Source organism: Salmo trutta, chromosome 2 (genome assembly GCF_901001165.1).
Source record: "Salmo trutta chromosome 2, fSalTru1.1, whole genome shotgun sequence".
NCBI classification, from domain to species: domain Eukaryota; kingdom Metazoa; phylum Chordata; class Actinopteri; order Salmoniformes; family Salmonidae; genus Salmo; species Salmo trutta.
This window is the reverse complement of record NC_042958.1, coordinates 35706330-35726533: the sequence shown is the minus strand read 5'-3', so window position 1 is coordinate 35726533 and position 20204 is coordinate 35706330. Positions and strand designations below refer to the sequence as shown.

The following is a 20204-nucleotide window of genomic DNA, read 5'->3' as shown; positions in this document are numbered from 1 at the left end:
AGTGGACTGAACGCGCAAACAAAAGGAGGTATTTGGACAAAAATGATGGACTTTATCGAACAAAACAAACATTTATTGTGGACCTGGAATCTGGGAGTGCATTCTGATGAAGATCATCAAAGGTAAGTGAATATTTATAATGTTATTTCTGAGTTTTGTTGACTCCACAAAATGGCGGGTTTGGTTTCGTCTCTGAGCGCTGTACTCAGATTATTGCAAAGTGTGCTTTCGCTGTAAAGTTTTTTTGAAATCTGACACAGCGGTTGCATCAAGGAGAAGTGTATCTATAATTCTTTGAATAACAGTTTAATATTTTATCAACGTTTATGATGAGTATTTCTGTAAATTGATGTGCTCATTCACCAGAAGTTTTGGGAGGCAAAACATTTCTGAACATTACACGCCAATGTAAAATGGGGTTTTTGGATATAAATATGACCTTTATCGAGCAAAACATACATGTATTGTGTAACATGAAGTCCTATGAGTGCCATCTGATGAAGATCATCAAAGGTTAGTGATTAATTTTAGCTGTATTTCTGGTTATTGTGACGCTTCTCCTTGCTTGGAAAATGGCTGTGTGTTTTTTCTTGTTAGGTGCTGTCCTAACATAATCTAATGTTATGCTTTCGCCATAAAGCCTTTTTGAAATCGGACAATGTGGTTGGATTAACGAGAAGTGTATCTTTAAAATGGGATATAATAGTTGTATGTTTGAGAAATTTGAATTGCACACCATCAGTGGTGTGCAAACGAGCTCCGCCTCCATACATACCCTTTACATTCATGAACCCGCCATGACTTGGTAGCACCAGCTTGGCTGAATGAGGGGAATCCCAGGTTGCCTTTAGCTCATCGGCAAAATCTTTAAACAGGGGTAAGCAACGCTTCACCGCTGCAGGGACAATAGGTAAATACCTTCCCCCAAACCTGGAGGAACTCGACTGCAGGTGAGAAGATGACCAATCCCCCCCAGGTGATCTGCTGCCCTACGACACAGCTCCATCAAAGGCACATTAACCACCAATGGTTCACTCTCCCGCCCGAATCCAAAGCAGGGACTTTAGGCTACCATTGTCTGTCATCCGATTCACACTCTGAAAACCCTCCAGAGCCAACCAGAGATAGTGCTGTATATCATTCCTGGAATCCGGACTCTGAACACTGCCAGAGAAACCGTAATGAGCCTCATATCAACTCTAACCACCGTTGCTGCTCTCTCCCGGCCTCAGACAACCCCTTTTCCCGAGGTCGCTTCACCGGAAGACCCTTCGCCAACAGCCACAATCTTTTTCACAAAGTCAACCTGACACCCAATGGAAGTCGAACCGAGCCAGAGACAATGGTCACATGAACTGGTCCAAGCCAAAGCCTTCTTAGCGTGTTTCAACCGCAAGCAAACAGGACAGCACTTGTGAGTATATTTCATTTTCATTGTGAAGCCACATGGGCTAGGGCACCGTCAGTTTCAAACTCAGCTGGTTAGCCTTTTTGAATTTACTCTCACTACTGGCTCAAGCAAGGAAGCACTGACTACACAAGCAGAGCAGAAAGTAGTGGGTTTTTAGCAAACACAAATCCTACCCAAGCAAGGAAGCATTAGCTACACAAGCAGAGCAGAAAGTAGTTAGCTTTTAGCAAACACAAAAACCGATACCAGGACCCAAACTTACAACATGGATGCATCCATTGGCCCGTTGGGCGTAATTTCAGTTTCCTACAGGTGTATATGATTGGTTGTTGACTCCCCATAGTATGTTATACGAAGTGACCTACTGAAAGGGAACCTCCTTTCACTCAGGCCCCTCAATAGCCACCATGCATGCAGCACCGCTGTGCTCTGTGCGTGTGTGCTTCTGTGTGAGTCGGTCTATGTGTGTGAATGATGTTTGCTTTTCACTTTCTGACCATGTTTATATCATTCTGATCATGTGACTATCTAGCGCTGGTCCAGGGTGTTAGAGCACGTTCCTTGACTAACTTAGTGAAGAATGTGGAACTTGTAGCGCCTATGTGGTTTCTCCAGCCAAGTTAATATGAACCCTCTGTACTACTAAGAGCCCTGACCCAGCAAATGAGGTCCCAACCTCTGAAAGAGGCCCACCAGGAGTCTGGTCTACAGACTACCTGCCACTCTGATCTTTACCTGGGCCCTAATACCAGCCAGCAGCTGCAATTATGGCCGATAGTAAAACTACAGTTTTGCAGCCATAAGAAAAACACTGGATGACCCCTACAATTATTTCAGACAGGTCTGGAATCTGATACACTCCGGACTGTCATAAGCCAAGCCCTTAACACTGAGCCTGGGTTAGTCTGGGTTATGGGCTCTGTTATCCAAAGAGAAGAAGGATGAGACCCAAATCTCACTCTATTCCTTATATAGTGCACTACTTTTGATAAGAGCTCTACAGGGCTCAGAGTCTAGTCAACCTTGCCTGTTTTTTTCAGAGTTTGATCTTTTTGGAGAATCAGATTGCGACTTAGTGCGTACCAGAGGATCAGCTTGAGGGTGAACACCAAGGGAGCGTACTGCACACACACAGACACTAAATGCTTTGTTCAATGTGGACGTAAGAGCCAAATGTAGGTGACTGTTTATTATTTTGGGACGTTTTATTTTGGGACAACCAGAAAAGCTGTGTTTAAAAAAAAAAAGTAACCTTTATTTAACTAGGCAAGTCAGTTAAAAACAAATTCTTATTTACAATGACGGCCTAGGAACAGTGGGTTAACTGCCTTGTTCAGGGGCAGAACGACAGATTTTTACCTTGTCAGCTCAGGGATTCGACCTAGCAACCTTGCGGTTACTGGCCCGATGCTCTACGCACTAGGCTACCTGCCACCCTAAAAGTAACATCCCACTGACACTCAGAAAAACATGCGGATTTAACATAAGATAAAAGGGGGTCATATTGCATTGATGTGCTAATTAGCCTGAGAAAACCATGTGTCTTTGATCAGTGGACTGCTTCTGCAGGGCAAAGAGGTTTCAGGGGCCACAAACCAGAGAGGGCATGTTCTATGCTTGGGTTCCCATTAGGCTGAATTAAATGGTATGGCATTCCACATCCCCAGCTGTGATAACTTATCCCAAATGTGATAATAGTCATTGGTAGTAGTGGAGACATTTTACAACTTCATCCCTTATGAAAAAAGTTTGCATTCAGAGTGCAGTATAACTGCACTACACTGCAGTATAACTGCACTACACTGCAGTATAACTGCATGTAGAACGCAGTATAACTGCAGTATGCTACAAATACTGCATCCAACAATAACCGTTTTTTTACTGCAGTAATTTTGCAGTGTAACTGCAGTTAGAGTGCAGTATGTGATATGTTCTCCCAATTTTGATAATAGTCACAGCAGTTATTCTTCAAGTACTGTATCAAAATATCACAGTAGACTGCAGTTAATGCACTTTTACGGCAATTTCAAAACTGCAATATTTTTTTGTAAGGCATAAAAGAGAGAGCATGGATGGAGATTCAACATTCCAAATATGTTGTCTAATAGACTATCAAAATCCTACTTGGAGTGAGAAAGAATGCAACATCTAAACACAATGCATTAAAGTCGCTGGCAGGTCCAGTGACGTTGGTTTAGCCCCCCTGCCCAACCCCTTTGAAATGGTCTTTAATGGGTACCAGATTTTTCACCCAGTAATCTATCTCTTGCCAGCAGTTTCTCAAGGCATCCCACAGTCTACGCTGAAAGGCATCCTCACCTTTAAGGAGAACGAGGAGTGTGTAGGGTGTGTAGAACGGGGCTGCAGACGCGGGACATCCTTCGGCTCTAAAATGTTTGTGAGTTTGTGATTGTGGTCAGCGCTGCGCACTGGAAAGATACATATTTAATATAACCTAACACAAGCCACGAGTGCATTTTCCAGCGCAACACAAAATATTACGAATACGGAGAAATTTAACTTTCTCTATCCAGATTTTATCCAACAGTGTGGGCAAATAACGGAACAATGGGATTCTAACGGGATGTTCGAGATTAACATTTTACGGTCGTGCGCAGTCCTCAAAATTTGAAATTGGAGGATCGGAACTTTTTGTGCGAGCGTTTAGTTTGCTGTTCTCCCAGCAACTGATTCAAACCTGCTCTGTTGGACTGAATTTTGAGATGAACTAAAAGTGACATAGCGACTCTCATCTCTTCTGCACTCCTAACAGATTTATACAACGCCATGAAAGGTACAGTATGTGTTATGCAAGGTGCTGTTCATCTTTAAAATCGTTTTGAGAAGTTTTGAAGTGGTAGCCAAAAAAGGATTTCGATAAATTCACGATTTTCTGCATCTTTGCGCGCGTGCGCTGGCCTGAGTGTTGCACATCTGGATGAGATTAAGTGCCTGTGGTGTGGAATTCAGCTGTATTGTGAAACGACTTGGCCTTTCTCCGCCAGTCGCATCATTCTCTATAGTAGTGCATTGATTGAGTAACTGTTTTTGTTTGGTTACTTTAGGTCCTTTGTGATATACTGTATATCAGTGATGCTTTTGTTCTAGCCTGTACTAACAATAAGACAGTGTGCTCAATTGTTATTCAAAGGCAAATATTAACCATATTTTATGCAGGGAGGTGTATTGCATTGATTTGATTCTCTCCTTATGATTCCATGTATAGACCTCATGTAGCCTATTGCATATTTACAAACAGTTAACTCCCCTGTGGAACACCAACGTTTTGTTACCCGTGTGACACATGACCTAATAACACCATAGATGGGGACTCATCTCATATGTCTCTCAAATTCAGAAGTGATCGAGGAACAATGGAACACATCATTTAGTATGTTCATATGCACATTCAAAATAATGATTGTAAATAGTACCAGATAGAGGTTATTTGTCTTGTAACCAAAGTGGAACCCTTTTGGTGCTATATAGAACCCTGTTTTGAAAGTTCAATAAAGAACAATGCTCATTAGGTTCTAAATTGCATGGTGTTATAAAGAACCCTTTTCCTGAGGTTCTATAAAGGACCATTAACAAAGGTTCTATATTGCACCAAAAAAGGGTTCCGCTATGGTTACAACCCTTGTTGGGGCTATATAGAACACGTTTTATTGTTCTTCACAGAACCTTTAGGGACAATAGTTCTATAAGGAATCTTTCTCAATCTGAAATGTTCTTTGTAGATCCTTTAGAATAACCATACAGGGTTTTTGATTCTGGTCAGCCATATTATATTGCTCAAATTCCATAGGTGTTATTATTGTGTTAACTGACACATTTAATCAAGTGAGCTACCTCTGGAACACCTGCAGGTCCCTGAGGGGAGAATTTAGATTAAGAACCATGGACTGATTTATGAAACAATTCCCAATTGACACTAGGCCATATATGAGTCTTTCACAAAACACAATTACATACCATGATCATATAAAACATATGGTGTCTAACACAACACATTACATAAACTGGAATGACACTCTCACTCACGGTTGCACAAAAAGAGCTGTGCGCAAACCACGCCCCCAAAATATTCTAATGAGCCACAGCCCCTAAATTTTAATTACCACTAAAAGAGCAAAGAACCCTTTTGGGAACTGTATAGAACCACTGAAGAGCTCAAACGGTCCTTTGAGTCATTATGGTTCTACATAGAACCATCAACCTTCCCAAACAACCCTAATTTTTTAGTGTGTGGGCTTCTCTCTATCATAGACACAGTTTGAGTCCCAAATGGCACACCTTTCCCTATCAAATGCACTACTTTTGACCAGGGAACCTTGGGCTCTGGTCATAAGTAGTTGAAAGAGAGAAATCCGGCTCCACGTATTTTACTGGGTTGTGACTCACTGACACCCTCCCCGGTTAGAGGGGAATAAAGCAGTCCAAGAGTTAGTTTTTTCCCTTTATTTAACTAGGCAAGTCAGTTAAGAACAAATTATTATTTTCAATGACGGCCTAGTCTGGGTTAACTGCCTTGTTCAGGGGCAGAACAACAGCTTTTTACCTTGTCGGCTCTGGGATTCAATCTAGCAACCTTTCGGTTACTGGCCCGACGCTCTAACCACTAGGCTACCTGCCACCCCAGGTAACACACTAAGGAACTTTAGTCACAGGCAGAAGAAGATGAACATGGATATGTTTTCTGTGTTCACGCATCCCTGTGTGTGATTAAAGTTCCTGTGTTATATCCACCCACACTCACAGACTGGAATAACACCGTTCAGATACGGGCAATATTTACTCCCTTGGAGAGCGTGGGTCAGGCTGGCTAGCCAATCTGGGCCTGGAGAGACTGCAAGGCTAGAGCATGCACTGGGGTAAGACACATGGCTATTGTTCAATTGGCTGAAGCCATGAGCTGTAGGAGATATTGATCTCTCACATGAGGGGTTGAAAAGCTGAGGATGGATGAGTCAGACAGCGTGGCTCCAGAAAGCAAATAAACAAATGCTCACACAGACAGTGATATGTAACACCCTCGACAGGGGGATTCTGTATCAGCGACCCCTAAAATATGTGCAGCATATTCACAAAGGGAAGGATTCCCCTGCCGGAATGTCAGTAGTGGTGCTCCCCGCCACCCCGTGTAGTTATTCCATGCAGTCACTCCATCAGCTGCAGGTCAGGAGCTGCCAGGGAACAGAGGGTTTAAGGCATCCATGCGGGTGGCACTTTGGAGTATGGCCACCCCACTGTAACAAGTCCAGGTGCTGGGGGGGTTTTCCTCACAGAGGCGGGCCATGCCCCAGTAGTGGAGAGTAGGTGCGGCGGTGGTTCCCCCACAGAGGTGGGCTGTGCCCCAGCAGAGGAGAGCAGGCATGGAGGCGGCGGTTCACCAACTGAGGCAGGCAAGTCCCCCAGTGCAGGAACCAGAGGAGGGCCCAAGGCAAGCCCAGGAGCAGGCCCCAAAGGTAGACACAGGGTCAGATCAGGAGGCAGTGCTGGTGAGATCAGGGCAGATGGTGAATATGATCACAGCCAGGAGCAGGAATAGGTAGTTCCTCTGGGATAGGACACTGGAGGGTGAAGTCTGGGTGGTCAGCCCCGGTGAGTTCTGGTCCCCCCCCCACAGTCACGTTGGGGGTCGAGTGCAGAGGCAGCAGGACCAGGACTGGAGCTGGGTCAGGTAGTACACGCTAGGCAGGGGAATCCTGAACACACAGAACCGGACCCAGGACTGTGGTTCTGTCAGGTGAAGCTGTACTGTCAGTAGATGGTGACAGGGCTGTGGCTGGGTTCCCCCATGGGCCCAGGTAGCAGCAGACAGGGCCGGTGCTGCTGGAGGGTCCCCTAGTGCAGGGACAGGCAGAGAGTCAGAGGCAGACAGGGCCTCTGCCGCTGGCGATGGCTTTCCGGGTAGATTTGGCTGTTGATGATCTGGTGGCTGTGAGGACTAGGCTCCAGTCAGCAACATAGGCTTACTACAGTGTGGCAATGCTACTGGAAGCGCATAGGCCGCCCAAGCCCGGGAGAGGACTCCCCCAGACTCCACAGCAGCGGAGGGGGGACGGGGAATTACATCTGGTGTGGGCTTAGTCTCTGTAGCAGGCAACTCATGAGGACCAGCGGGGGCCGAGGACATGGTCTCAGTTGTAGCCGGGGCTGGAGAGGCAATATAGTCACACCAGATGCTCACAGTCACATCTGGCAATGGTGACAGGCCTGAAAAGACAACCCCCTTCCTGCTGTTCTCCGTATGACTGTCCCATGCTCTCCACTGCAAACCGCTGGAAATGGCTCCCCTGACAGGAGGAAGCCCGGGATCTGGTTCTCTGCTGCACAATGCGAAGTATCACTTGAGAAGACTGTATATTCCGCTCAACATGGGCAAAACGGGACTCCTGCACACCCTATGACAAATGCAGCGATGTCCACGGCGCTGCAACTCCCCGGCACTCCAACTCCCCGGCACTCCAACGCAGAAGAACAATCCACGTGCTGGGTTGCTGGGTATGCGGCCCCACCTGGTGCTGAATAGTATCCCACAGGTGGAGGAGAGGGAACATTGGGTCCAAGCTGAACCTCGGCAGGTGTGGGGTTCACATTGGCTCCAGAGAGGGTAGTAGTAGCTCCACATGGTAGTAGTCCACTGGATCCCCTGGAACCATACTCGAAGGACCATGAAAGAGAGTGACCTGGCTGTACGTATTTCACTGGTTTGTGTTCACTGACACCGCCCCCGTTAAGAGGGGAATAAAGCAGCCCAAGAGATAGCACACACAGGTACTTTAATCACACACAGGAGAAGATGTACATACCCATGTTCCTCTTCATCTTCTTGGGGTGTATACTGTATGATGCCATTAGGGACGCAACCAGGGTCATAGAGTTTGTGTTAGTGAGCATCTCTTAGTTTATCTAAGCAGTGGCGTTGTAGTGGCTTCCTTTCCTCTTGACCATAGCCACTGCCCAAGCCTGAAGCGGGGTTGTTTGGTACGCATACAGTCCACACTCAAGGTTTCCTAACAGCCAAACATTCAATGTGATCCAGGGATATGGTGCAACAAAAATGTTTATTCTTCTTATATCTAACAGGAAAATGATTATCCAATCAACTTAAAACATAGATTACTTGATATGGAAAATACATAATATGACCTGTCTGTATGTCTGTATGGTCAAAAAACTATACCGCTCCCGCATCTAGCAAGGACTCCTTCCCCCGAAGGCCCAACTTCCTGCCTTTATCCTAACACACTTACCACAGTACAATGAATGGGCAAGAGGGGGGGTGCAAAAACTAAGTTACACTGACAACAAATGAATATATCTCAATCAAGTAAATATAAATCATAAAGGTACCTAATATTTCATCATATACATTCATATTTCATATATTTACACAAATATACATGGAGCTCGGCATGTTCAGTCTTTTATACAAATATGTCCGAATCGGCTCTAACAGGCTTCATTATTTGCTAATTATAATAACCGCCACGCCCAACATATCTCACCCCTGTCCCCCTTCCCTCCCCCTCACACTGCCCCCAGACGACACTGCCTCTCTCCTCAAAAGGGTTCTTTGGTTGTCCCCATAGGAAAACCCTTTTTGGTTCCAGGTAGAACCCTTTTGGGTTACATGTAGAACCCAAAAATGTTCTACCTGGAACCAAAATGTTTCTACTTGGAGCCAAAAGGGGTTCTTCAACGGGTTCTCCTAAAGGGACAGCCAAATAACCCTTTAAGGTTCTAGATAGCCTTTTTTTTCCCTAAGAGTGTACATCTGCCAGCCATTATGAGTGATATTCTTCTTTCTCTGCAGCCGACCTGCGCTTGGTTCTCGTGTAGCAAAGTTTAATTAGGGTTTACAGTCAACAACCCAGAGAAACCGCAGCCTGTGGCTTATACAGGCCTGAGTCCTCCTGTCTCCTTTCCACACAGAGAGAGGCACTTGATGGGGAGTTATAGCCTCCATGACATACCATGATGATAAAGCTATGTGCTGAGTAAGGCCTATTTATCCTTCCTATAGAGAAAGGCATTTGTGTAGTATCCTGGCTGCCACAAATGCCTGTTGGTGTCCTGTATCCATTTGGTTGCCTAGGCTGTGTCTCAAATGGCACCGTATTCGCTATAGTGCACTACATTTGACCAGAACCCTAATGTTGATTTTGTCGTCAAATAACCATTTCTTTGTGGATTTTGATTAGTGCTTGGGGTTAATGTCTTGCTGGAAAATCCACTTGCGGCCAAGGATCAGCCTTCTGGCAGAGGCAACCAGGTTTTTGGCTAAAATGTCCTGGTACTTGGTAAAGTTCATGATGCCGTTGACCTTAACAAGGGCCCCAGGACCAGTGAAAGCAAAATAGCCCCATAACATCAAAGATCCACCTCCATATTTAACTGTAGGTATGAGGTACTTTTCTGCATATGCTTCTGTTTTTCGACGCCAAACCTTCTACTGGTGTGTGTGGCCATAGCACCGGTTCCAATCCGAGTGCCAATGCGTTTATCAAACTCCAGGAGGTGCTATGGTCAGATGACATGGAAATAGAGCTAAATGGTTAATTGACCACAAAATAAACATTTTGCAATGGCCGTCTAAGTCTCCGGACTTGAACCCCATTGAAAACATGTGGTTTGTGATTTGAATTGAAGAGGGCAGTCCATAAGAGAGGATGAAGAATATCAAGGATCTGGAAAGATTCTGTATGAAGGAATGGTCTAAGATCCCTCCCAACATGTACTCCAATCTCATGAATAATTTTTTGAAAAAGGCTCAGTGTCTTTATCCTCGCACAGGAGGGTGCTAGAGAATTGAAAACAGGGTGCCAATAATTTTGACACCTATCTTTTTTAGATTTTTTTTATTACTTGTAAAACAAAATCTATTTCTCTGAGCAATTGTATTAGTATAAAATAATATAATTTCCCTAGTATTTGTATTATTTGTTTTATACATTATTTTGTTCATCTTCATCAAGGGTGCCAATAATTATGGAAACAGTCCCTTCAGGATCTTGCGATTTATTTTGTATGATAGTTCAGGCTTTAAAGGCTTGATTTATATAATAAGGTCTCTCAGCCAGAGTAGTAACAGAACAGTTGTTGGGAGAACATTCTGTCCTGACCTCTGCTGAGGTGGGGGTGGGGTACTCACTCCTCCTTCAGTACAATGAGGCATCGTTAACTATGGTGGCTGGGGAGTTGATATACGTATAGGCTGCGTCCCAAATGGTACCCTATTCCTCATAGGACTGGCCAAAAGTAATGCAATATACACAGAATAGGCTGCCATTTGGGATGCAGACATACAGTGTACGAAGGTTTCATGACACGCTTATTACTCCATGCTGTGGATTTCAGTGTGTGACTGCGGCACTATATTCTAGATAAATATCGATTGCATTTGTTCTGGAACCAATGGAGTATACACTGTTCATTTGTTGCCGTGCTAGTGTGTGATTTTTCTCTGGACCTCATTCTAACACACGTGTATCTGTTGTTATTCCCACAGACGATTTTGCAGACGAGGAGGAAGTACAGTCTTTTGGATACAAGCGGTTCGGTGAGTACAACACAACTCTCTTCACTCTCTTTACTCCCACACCCAACTGAGATAAATATCAATCTTTCTCATCACCATCAAGTAATACTTTGCATGCGTACTAAATGGTGCCATATTCTCGATGGGCCTTGGTCAAAAGCAGTGCCATTATATAGGGAATACTGTAGGGTCTCTTTTGCGATGTAAATCAAAGCAAATCAAATGTTATTTGTCACATGCGCCGAATACAACAGGTGTAAGTAGACCTTACAGTGAAATGCTTACTTACAGGCTCTAACCAACAGTGCAATTTTTAAGTTAAAAAAGGTATTAGGTGAACAATAGATAAGTAAATAAATGAAAACAACAGTTATAAAGACACAATGCAAATAGTCCGGGTAGCCATTTGATTACCTGTTCAGGAGTCTTATGGCTTGGGGGTAAAAACTGTTGAGAAGCCTTTTGGTCCTTGACTTGGCGCTCCGGTACCGCTTGCCATGCGGTAGTAGAGAGAACAGTCTATGACTGGGGTGGCTGGGGTCTTTGACCATTTTTATGGCCTTCCTCTGACACCGCCTGGTGTAGAAGTCCTGGATGGCAGGCAGCTCAGCCCCAGTGATATTCTGGGCCGTACGCACTACTCTCTGTAGTGCCTTGTGGTTGGAGGCTGAGCAGTTGCCATACTGGGCAGTGAAACAACCAGTCAGGATGCTCTCGATGTTGCAGCTGTAGAACCTTTTGAGGATCTGAGGACCCATGCCAAATCTTTTTAGTTTCCTGAGGGGGAATAGGCTTTGTCGTGCCCTCTTCACGACTGTCTTGGTGTGTTTGGACCCTTTTAGTTTGTTGCTGAGGTGGACACCAAGGAACTTGAAGCTCTCAACCTGCTCCACTACAGCCCCGTCGATGAGAATGGGGGCGTGCTCGGTCCTCCTTTTCCTGTAGTCCACAATCATCTCCTTAGTCTTGGTTATGTTGAGGGAGAGGTTGTTGTCCTGGCACCACATGGCCAGGTCTCTGACCTCCTCCCTATAGGCTGTCTCGTTGTTGTCGGTGATCAGGCCCCCCACTGTTGTGTTGTCTGCAAACTTAATGATGGAGGTGGAGTTGTGCCTGGCCATGCAGTCATGGGTGAACAGGGAGTACAGGAGGGGACTGAGCACGCACCCCTGAGGGGCCCCCGTGTTGAGGATCAGCTGTTATGTAGCCATTGTTTACATGTCAGGACAGACACAAGGCAGTATGAGCTGTGTCTACTCACTGCATTTGGGACAGTGCGGGGTTAAACATAACAGCTTTTTCTGGGTGACAGCCTTTGCTGTTTAGCCCGTACCAAAAGCAGCACTCACAGCTTGATGGGGTCAGGAGGTCACCAGTTCATAAACACATACACTCATTCACTGATAGACATGCATACACACACACATACTTACACACTCACACTCTCAAACTCACATACATATAAAGACAAAGCGAGAGAGGGAACAAGAAGAAATGGGAAAGACAGAAACACACCCCCGGTGATGGAGAACGAGAGAACGAGTGAGCGAGAGTACTGCACCATTGTACTGCTGATCCAAGGAGGGATTTGGGAGCTTCTCTGTCACTCTCTCTCTCTCTCTCTCTGGAGAGAGTTACTCCAATCCAGAATGACTTGGTCCATCAGTAAGGATGGAGGGATGAAGGGATGGAGGGAGTGGTCCCCGATGTTTACCCCAGCACCAGCGGAGACGAACTCAAACTGTGCTTTACCACAATCTCTCTCATCACAGTGTCACCCGAGAGGAAGCGTCCTGTTTGTCTTCGTGTGAGTACCCTGCGCCGCTAGTGGCCAGCCCTCCACTCATGGGCTTGCGTTCCAAATGGCACCCTATATAGTGCACTCCTTTTCACCAGAGCCCTATGAAAGGGAATAGGGTTCTATTTCGGACGCAGACAATGGCAGCTGTTGGCCTGGCCTGCTCTGCTCTTATTGGCCCCGCCTCCTCACTCTGGAGTTGTTATTGTGCAACAGAACTATCTGTGTGAGGATCATAACAAAGTGTATAGCCTTGTTTTTTTAAGTGCAACGTTTGTAACCTTTGAACCTTTATTTTGCTCTATGCCTAGCTTTAGTATTAATGCCCCGTAGTGCAATGTGTTTTAATGAAAAGGCTTGTTCACTGCTACATGGAACCAGTGCCCCCTGTGTAGAGATGCCACCATGGAGACTCAATGGAGAGGGTTGTCGAGGTGTCTCAACCAGCATAGGGCATTTTACCACATTTCCACTATAAGACTTTACCCCGGTGTTTGGCCGAAAGACACAGAGTTTTGTGATTTCAGCTATGATTCTTGGTCTACACTGTCTAAACTGTCTACACCAGCCCCAAAAATACCTAAATAGGGTGTTTCCACTGCTGCACTGATGAAACTCGGGACAATGTCCTCAAAATTGTAGGGCCAGAGGTGGGGATGAGGGGTGGTGTTACTGTAAATATGGGAAATGTGGGTAACATGTTATTTTAGGACAATCCTGATCTCGACTATTAGTGTCATGTAGATGTGACAGTTTTCGTGGTTATTTTACAATACGATGTCTTACTGAAAATTAAACGCATGGTTATGAAAGTTCTTCCGTCCCTTTTGTTTAGCTCGTCTGTCTCAAGTTGTTTATCAGACGTTCCTGCTCCAGTATGTCCTTCCGTTTAACCTCGCTTGGGAATTCCAGACAGCGGCTGGTGCTAGTAGTCCCAATGTTTTTATGAAAAGCAGGCTGATCCATAAGGCAGGTAGAGAATTCGCAGAGCATCGAGCCAAACACTTTTTCTTCTTTTTCTCAGCATATCCTAACTCTCTCAGGACAAGATGGCTGTATTTTCAGAGTGAGACAGAGCAGAGTGAACTCAGGCTTACCTCTGGTGTTCTTTCCGGCATGAAGAACTTGGGATCGTGGTATTGAAAGCTAGAAGGTGTAATATCAACACATGTCCTACTAACACTTTGTAACCACATGTTGAAATGTGTTTATGTGCTTTTGGTGAAGTCTTGACCCAATTGGTGACATATGTGTGGAGTCACCATTTTAACTCTCTCTCTCTTTCTCTCTGTGTCAGAAGAAGCTGAGAGGATATGGCCTGTGGCACAGATACATATTCAACAGATATAGTCCTGTTTCACTGTTTCTCCTTTTGCCGTCTTTTCTCTCTCTCTCTCTCTCTCTCTCTCTCTCTCTCTCTCTCTCTCTTCCTCTCACACACGCACATATGGGCTGAGTGAATTCATATGGTATTCCCATCAGTCTCTCCTCTGCCAAATTGAAGCCAGCTCAAAATGACCTCCCCAGTCCTCAAAGTTTCTGACGTATTTTTTTTTCTGGTGGGGGGGGGGGGTTGACATAGGAAGGTCATTAGAAGGAGGGAAAAAAATGTTGTTCGGCTGAACCCTCACAGACTCTTTTAAAGCTGGAATAAAGGAGGATCTGTCATAGGCCTGAGGAGCCGTCAGCCATCTTGGACTTTAACCACCAACCTGAGCATCATTACCTTCATATCTTCTGCTGTCAGTTAGTGATGTGGATGATTGAGCTCTGTCTCTCCAGTCCAGGTAGAGGCTTGGAACAGTCAGAGGAGCACATGTAGATAAGTCATTTTTGTCATGGTGGGTGGACTCCTGAGATCTGAGGCTTGAGGTTGGAGGCTTCCTCTTCAGTTGAGTCCCAAATGGCACCCTATTCCCTATCTAGTGCACTATAAAGGGACTAGTGTGCCATTTTGATGCAGACCTCTTCTGCTTCTCTCAAACATCTTGGTTTGAGAAGTCAGGCCAGGCATCCTGCTGACGGCGTTAAACCCAGAGTGTGCTGATCAGTTTCCTGCACTTGTTATGGTTTCACTCCCGGTTGGCACGGCCAGGTATATTCCAGGAGAGCGGTGTGGTGTGGTGCTGTAGTCGGGTTCCGGGCCCAGCTTTGTCAGCAGCAGCAGCATAACAAGCCATACTGGTGGTTTCGCTCCAATGGGTTTGGCTGGCATGGGACGCACCTCACACAACCCTCCCCCTACCCAGCCTCACCCCTCTGACTCACCCTCTTCCTATCCTCACCCACCACAGAACATTTATGAGTGTCCCAGCCCCATGCTTGGTGAGGTCGGGAATAGAAGTTAATTTAATATCAAATGACATTGACATTGAATGAGACATAGTATGCCACTGGATCTTTCCCACTGATCTCAATTAATTAAGCTGTGTCATTAATTATCTGCTGATGCTATGTCGTGTTAGGCAACACTATGAAGGAGTGAAATGCACTTTTATGTGGTTCTTCTGTTGCGGAAGTTGTGGTGTTGCAGTAACACCTCCCAGTCCCCATATTGCTCTCTCTCTGTTAAGAGCCTATGGTTGATTTTGTTTACCCATTATTGTTATGAAGGAATGTCTTAAATGTGCTTACCACCTTTTCTGCATTTGCGAGGTTTGTTTGGGCTATATAAGGAGTAGAGGGAGAGGGATGTGTTCGTTTTCTCTCCCTCTCTGTTGTTTCCTTTCTCTTTTCGTTTGCATGCTTTTGGCCTGTAATACAGTTTAATTGTACTTTGGTTCTATTCAGGCAGCTTGGAGATGGCTTTATTCTATTTATGTTCATTGCATTACGAAAATATTGCACAACCATGCAATAAAGCAACCTATAAAATGTTGTTCATATTCTTGCAGTAAATATTGTGAATTTAGGCGTCAAAGTGGGGGTTTGGAACACGGATGAACAGTGATGTTTTTGCCAGAGTAACACATGTGCTGGTGCTTAAACCTTATTTTCATTTCATTCTGCAATTCAGTATATCAGTGACTCTGGTTCACCTGTGTGTGAGGAAAAACAGCCTCCCACTAGACACACACACACACACGCACGTGCGCACACACACACGCCTGAGGAGGCTGGTGGGAGGAGCTATAGGAGGACAGGCTCATTGTAATGGCTGGAATGGAATAAATGGAACAAAGTCAAGCATGTGGTTTCCATATGTTTGATACTGATACACAACCACATGCTTGACTTTGTTCCATTTATTCCATTCCAGCCATTACAATGAGCCTGTCCTCCTATAGCTCCTCCCACCAGCCTCCTCAGGCGTGTGTGTTTGTGCGCGTGCGTGTGCATGCGTGTGTAGTGGCAGGCTGTTTTTCCTCACACACAGGTGAACCAGAGTCACTGAATTGCAGAATGAAATGAAAATAAGGTTTAAGCACATGCACGTTGTCACGAATCCCACCGAAGGTGGCTCCCCTGCCTGCTCGGGCGGCGCTCGGCGGTCGTCGTCACCGACCTACTAGCCGCCGCTGATCCCTTTTTCCTTTTCGTTTGGTAATTCTTAATGTTTGCACCTGTTCCTCATTTGGTCTTTTGATTTTGGTTATTTAAGCCTGGTTAGCCCGCCCAGTGTTGTGCGGGATTATTTTAGCGTCAGGTTGTACTTTTGTCGTTGGATGTGCTGGCGATTATTTACTTAATATTGTATACATGCTGTGCAACTGTTTTGGGCACTTGGCAATTTTCCCACGCCGTTTGTGTTGGCGTTGATCGTGTTGTTTTTTTTGTTCAAATAAACACGAAGTTCCATACCTCTGCTCTCTGCGCTTGACTCCTACCACCACTCCTAGCAACACTGTGACAGAATCCCGCACCAGCTATGGAGTCAGCAGGAGCAGCCTCCCCTCCTCTCCCATCGATGGAGGAACGGGTCCTTCACCATACCACCATCCTCCACCGAATCGGCTCAGCGATGGAGCAGATGATGGAAAGGATGGACCGATGGGAGAGGAGTGGCCTCCCTACCGCATCCCCAGCACCAAATCCCCCTCCACCATCTACCCCTCCACCGACGTCCGGACCCGGAGCCCTACACCTGGCTCTCCCCAGGGAGTACGATGGAGCGGCGGCTGGGTGCCAGGGGTTCCTGCTACAGTTGGATTTGTACCTGGCTACCGTTCATCCAGCTCCCTCGGGAGAGGAGAGCGTAAGCGTCCTCGTCTCCTGCTTAACGGGACGTGCCCTGGAGTGGGCCAACGCAGTGTGGTATGGCCCAGACTCGGCAAGGGATCACTACCCCGAGTTCACCCGCCGTTTCCGGGCCGTGTTCGACCACCCAGCAGAAGGCCGGGCGGCGGGTGAACGGCTGTTCCACCTGCGTCAGGAGACGAGGAGCGCACAGGACTTTGCTCTGGAGTTCCGGACCTTAGCTGCTGGAGCGGGGTGGAACGACAGGGCCCTGATGGACCACTATCGGTGTAGCCTCCGGGAGGACGTCCGCCGTGAGCTAGCCTGTCGGGACACTACCCTGTCACTAGATGAACTGATCGACATGTCCATTCGTCTCGACAATCTGCTGGCTGCGCGCGGGCGTCCAGACGGGGCCCTGTTGGTTCCACCTCCAGGTCCTCCAGCTCCCATACCTATGGAGCTAGGGGGGGCCGCGTCCAGGGGAACCGGAGGAGGAGGCTCCCCTTGTCCCCAGTGTGGTCGGAGAGGACACACTACCGACCGGTGCTTGGGGAGCTCCTCTGGGAATCGGGATGGCAGGCGGAGCACTCCTCGTCCATCTCAGGTGAGTAAGCACCAACCTCACCCAGAGCCCCCTGTTGGTCATATGTTCGTTTTAGTAACTTTCCCCTTGTTTTCTCCCTCTTTCCAGCATAAGGCGCTAGTCGATTCAGGCGCAGCTGGAAACTTTATGGATCGTGGGCTCGCATTAAGGCTAGGGATTCCCCTGGTGTCGTTGGACCAACCTTTCCCCGTGCACTCCTTAGATAGCCGACCATTAGGGTCAGGACTGGTCAGGGAGGCCACGGTGCCACTGGACATGGTAACGCAGGCGGATCATGGGGAACGGATTAGTCTCTTCCTCATTGATTCTCCTGCGTTTCCAGTGGTGCTGGGGATTCCCTGGCTGGCCAATCACAATCCCAATATTTCGTGGAGACAGGGGGCTCTCAGAGGGTGGTCAGAGGAGTGCTCAGGCAGGTGTAAGGGAGTTTCCATCGGTGCAACGACGGTGGAGAGTCCAGACCAGGTTTCCACAGTGCGCATTCCCTCAGAATATGCCGATTTGGCTATCGCCTTCTGTAAAAAGAGGGCGACCCGATTACCACCTCATCGACGAGGGGATTGCGTGATAAATCTCCAGGTAAACGCTGCACTTCCCAGGAGTCATGTGTACCCATTGTCACAGGAGGAGACGTTGGCTATGGAGACATATGTCACGGAATCTCTGAGACAGGGGTATATACGGCCCTCCATGTCACCCGTCTCCTCGAGTTTCTTTTTCGTGAAGAAAAAGGATGGAGGTTTGCGCCCGTGCATTGATTATAGAGGTCTAAATTCCATCACAGTAGGGTTCAGTTACCCACTACCTCTCATCGCTACGGCGGTGGAATCATTTCACGGGGCGCGTTTTTTCACGAAACTGGACCTCAGGAGCGCTTACAATCTGGTGCGTATCCGGGGAGGAGACGAGTGGAAAACCGCATTCAGTACCACATCGGGCCACTATGAGTACCTCGTCATGCCGTACGGGTTAAAGAATGCTCCAGCCGAACGGTCGGAACCTGCACCATCGCAGTGTCCGGCAGGTGTTCAGTACGTGCCGCTTGGTCTCCGTGATCGATTGATTCGATGGGCCCATAATCTCCCCTCTTCGGGTCACCCTGGGATCGAGAGGACAGTGCGGAACCTGAGGGGGAAGTACTGGTGGCCCACCTTGGGTAAGGACGTGCGGTTTTATGTTTCCTCCTGCTCGGTGTGCGCTCAGAGCAAGGCTCCTCGACACCTGCCTAGAGGGAAATTACACCCCCTCCCCGTTCCACAGCGGCCGTGGTCACACTTGTCAGTGGACTTCCTCACTGACCTTCCCGTATCTCAGGGGAACACCACTATCCTGGTCGTTGTGGATCGGTTCTCGAAGTCCTGTCGTCTCATCCCGTTGCCCGGTCTCCCTACGGCTCTGCAGACTGCGGAGGCACTGTTTACCCATGTCTTCCAGCACTACGGGGTTTAGTAGTCACTCTGGCAAAAACATCACTGTTCACCTGTGTTCCAAACCCCCACTTTGACGCCTAAATTCACAATATTTACTGTTTAATTCTGACGGAGAGGAAGAAGCTTCTCTTTTTCTCCAATGCTTTTGGCGTCCATTTGTGTTGGACGAAAAATGGTGCCACATCTCTGAAAACCTTTCAACATTGTTTTTTTTTGTTGTTGCCAAAATGTATAATCTCCGTTTTCCTAATCTCTCCTCCCACCAACCTCCACACACACACATAACACACCATAATATCCCCACCATGTCCTTGGGCTGACCCACGTTTTTGCTGTATTAGACTTTCTCATGATTGAGTTAGGTTCAAAATGGCCTCCTCTTGAGAGCATTTTTAAAGGTTTTTCTATGGTCAAATATGAACTTTAAAATAACAGACTAAGTAGAGTCCATGCCAGGCCACCTGTGTACCTTTAAGATCTCCTATGAAAAGGAGTATATTACACTTGGCAAGCAAGCAATAATTTGTTCCAGAGACCACGCTTGCTGTACTGGGGAGAACCATGCCTCTTTAAAAGGATTTCATGCTAAAGGTGTGTGTGTTGGGGTTGAGGGGGGTTGTGTGTGTGTCTGTGTGTGCGTGCGTGGGTGCGTACGTACGTATGTGTGTGTTTGTTTTGAAAGTTCTAGAGACCCCAGGCTCCCTAAACCCAACGCATGTTAATGATGAATTTGGGGATTCTAATTTCTACTCGTTTAGCATAGCCTACCAATAAAAATCCTGAGTCTGTTTTTGGAAGTCTGAAATTTTAATGAAAGAAAGAAATTGACCCAGCCAGCTGCCAAGATCAACCTACTGCTTCCTGGTTTAGAAAAGCGGAGCTGTAGTGGAGAACAGATGCATTCTGGTCCAAATCCCAGTCAAACCCATAATGACTATCACATTTTCAGACGTTGCCAAGACTCTGGTGTTATATTTTATTTTCGAGGGCATTTTTCTGAACCCAGTATACCTACTTTTGCTTAATCTGCTTATCCCACCACTGCTAATGCAAAAGGGTGGGTTTACAGCAATGATGACAGGAAACACAATTTTCATAATAAGAGTTGGCATAAGTCAGAAAGTTTGGCATGAGTTGGGATTGTTTTCCTCGTCTTAGTCAGAGCTCTAAACATCTGGACCTCACACTGACGTGGTCAACCATTTGTAAGACTCTGACCATAACTCAACCATGCC

At 46.6% G+C, this 20204-nt stretch overlaps 1 protein-coding gene across 1 annotated transcript in view; it reads left to right on the top strand.

The window, feature by feature from the left end:
• The first annotated feature begins 3664 nt into the window (after positions 1-3664).
• The window catches only part of LOC115154496 (collectin-12), a 58705-nt gene continuing 42165 nt past the window's right edge, over positions 3665-20204 (top strand). The window contains exons 1-2 of the mRNA XM_029700772.1: positions 3665-4205; positions 10929-10979. Of these exons, the coding sequence (XP_029556632.1) occupies positions 4199-4205; positions 10929-10979 (58 nt within the window). The 5' untranslated portion in view covers positions 3665-4198. The remainder of the gene's footprint in view (positions 4206-10928; positions 10980-20204) is intronic.